Below are 2980 nucleotides of genomic sequence, written 5' to 3'. Positions count from 1 at the left end.
GGCTCCCTCATGTTCCTTATGTAAATATATGTAATCCCAGAGAAAAGAGACCCCACACACACACACACACACACACACACACACACACACACACACACACACACACACACACACACACACACACACACACACCACACACACCCAAGGCTAAAACTGTACTGTACAATAAGTAAATCAATAAATTAATGAAATCATGCAGGCCTGAAGAACAACTCAGAACAGACATCATTAATGTAATAATGTCAGTTACATTTTACAAAATAGTTGTTCTTTTTGTTCTTGGGAAATCCCACTGATATAAATCAAATAACTTCAAAAATGCTTCTCATTTCAAATGACTATTTTTCCATCTGGTATATCTTTATTCCCCATCAAGAGGGTAAGAAAATGTCAGATATAAAATCAGCTTGACAGTACCACAATGCAAAAAATAGCATATAAGTGCAACAGGAAATAAAGCCTTGATTTAAAGCTTGATTGCAACAATGTATTATTTATCTGTTTAAATACAAGAAATGCATTATAATTTTCCTTGAGATACTTTGCTTTCTTAAGGTGACACTTTAAACTTATGTACACAACAGGCTGTAACAGTTAGCAACAACAGAATTGAGGCATAGAGAAATAACGTCTGCATTAATAAAATACTGGCAATTAATGTTGAAATGTCTGTATGATGTTTGTTAAAGTTCTTTACGTTCAGTACTAGTCTCACTCAGGTGACCAGCCACCTGATTCCACACGTGTGAATCTTGGCCTATTAAACCACAACTACAGTCCCACAGGTATTTTTCACTGGATCCATATTGTGTTGCTTCGCTCTGGCCTGCGAGGCTCCACTGTCAGATCCCCAAAAGTGGAAAAGAATTGTTCCATTTCCTTTTGCAACATGTCATTCCTCTTTTCTGCATCATCTTTAGCTCGCTCTGCATTCCGTAGCTTAATTTCAACCATTGTATACTTCTTCCTTTCTTGATCCAGTTCTTCATGCAATGCCATCACCTCTGTTTCCAGTTCCAGATTTCTTTGTTCCAAGCTGTAAGACAAAAAAATCAAATGATAAAGAAACCATTCTAATTTCTCTCTCTGTTGCTGTTAGTTCAGTGTAGCTGTATTAAATATAAGCAAGCTTTAATTAGCATGAGCCTTTGTAAATTAAAAATACAAAAAGACAATGAAGAAATGTTCAGCGGGAGTGGTAACTTGAGTAGATATGGTATATCTAGGAACCAATTGGCCAGATGTTAATATAGATTCGTTGTGTCAAATACAGCTAGATCACACACAAAGGCAGACTACTTAGGCTGATGGTAGCAAGGAGCAAGCCAGGAAGTATCGTGAAGCAGAATCTTTACAAGTCAGAGGACAGAGTACACTTAGACAAAGAAGGTAGGCATGCACCGGAGAACCTTCATGGTGACTTTATCACATCTCTGATTCGATCATATTATACCTGCTAATGTAATTTCATCTACAAAAATAACAATCAAGCTCACTGTTTGCTTTCATCGCAGATTTCTGTTTAGTAGACCTAGGCACAAATATTTTTCTCACAGGCTGATATAAAATTATACTTCACTGATACTCATTTGAGCAAGTATAACATAGGAAGCATTTGAATACCGTAGCGTGTCCTCAAGTGCTATTGAAACAAATAATGAAATAATGCTATCTACACTGACTTCTAGCTGGAAAACATTTAAGAAGAAAACTGTAGAAATTGTAAAAGAGATCCAAATTCTGGGTGGCAGAGCAATACTGAAATTCATATCCTTAAATTAAAACCGTACTCATACTGAATAATGCAGTGCCTTACTGCATTAGCCTACTCATTTACTAAGCAGTAATTGCTACCAACGCTGAGCATGCTATGGACTTGGTGTAAATAAACCTTATGCTAGCTGCATAAGTGTTGCTCAGTGACTGACAAACTGCCTTACCTCTCAACCTCTTAGCACTAAAAATCTGGACAAAGCCAAAAATAATGGGGGGACAAAGCCCTGAAAATAGGACAGATTTTAAATATTGCTCTTATAAACTTAGAAAGTTGTTAGAATAAAATGTCTTGCATTACCATGCATTTTCTGAAGGATATGAAGCCGGAAACTCAAATGCCTGTCATTATTTAATGAATTCCAGTCCTCACTGATTTGCCACAAAAATTCAGAAAACCACAAATTTTATGAGGAACAGACAAAAACCATGAGGCAAAAATCTGGACATTCTGTGAAAGTCTGGACAGGTGAGAGGTTTGCTTACTGCTTGCTGTGTTACTGAGGATATGCACAATGATGACAATGGCATTTAATTACATTATTATACTTTCAAATAGCAACGTGGAATTTAACAGCATCTATGGTATTTGCTTATTGGCAATCTTCACTTTCTGTTAGCTATGCCTTCCAGAATACCATCTGTAAGGGACACTGACACTCCTTAAACCACCCTCTCACAAATTGCATTACAGAAGAAATACTCTGCAGATTTTGCAGATTGGAGCTGTACATATATCTGGAAGCAAAAGTTATTTAAGTGTATGTAACATTCATAATGTGCAACCAGTAAGTCCCAGCCTTCTTAATGATCAGCTATGCTTTATTCCTTAGTGGGCAAATTCCATGGCAATAGCAAATGTGATTTGGGTTGCTTTGTCTAAAACGCAGAAGCTGATTCTGCCCACTTCCAAAGAATTTACAGGTCTTTCTACAGGGTTGTTCCCACATGAAGGATTTTGATCCTGACCTTAGTATCATTCACAAACAGGTGCTATCAGTTAGTTACCTCCTCTGGATGATATCAAAAATAAATAAATTGTAGACAGTGGGCCCTAACAATGATGTTTGTTTCACTCCACTGACCACCTTCCTTGCTCATGGAGGTCTCTCTCTGATCATTAGGTTATGGGCTCTCAACCTCGCCATTCCTTAACCCACTTACTACGTCTCTGTTCTACGCCAGTCTTGAATTTAAAGGGATATTT

At 37.3% G+C, this 2980-nt stretch overlaps 1 protein-coding gene across 7 annotated transcripts in view; it reads right to left on the bottom strand.

The window, feature by feature from the left end:
• Window positions 1–339: 339 nt before the first annotated feature.
• ARHGAP24 (Rho GTPase activating protein 24) overlaps window positions 340–2980 on the bottom strand; it is a 2476452-nt gene continuing 2473811 nt past the window's right edge. For all 7 annotated transcript variants that reach the window (XM_044058912.1, XM_044058914.1, XM_044058911.1 and 4 more), the window contains one exon: window positions 340–1036. In XM_044058912.1, coding sequence (XP_043914847.1) covers window positions 793–1036 — 244 coding nt within the window. In that variant the 3' untranslated portion in view covers window positions 340–792. The remainder of the gene's footprint in view (window positions 1037–2980) is intronic.

The sequence above is a fragment of the Protopterus annectens genome, chromosome 17.part0 (assembly GCF_019279795.1).
Source record: "Protopterus annectens isolate FY-2018-M chromosome 17.part0, PAN1.0, whole genome shotgun sequence".
Classification (NCBI taxonomy): Eukaryota; Metazoa; Chordata; order Ceratodontiformes; family Protopteridae; genus Protopterus; species Protopterus annectens.
This window is presented reverse-complemented; position numbering and strand designations above follow the sequence as displayed.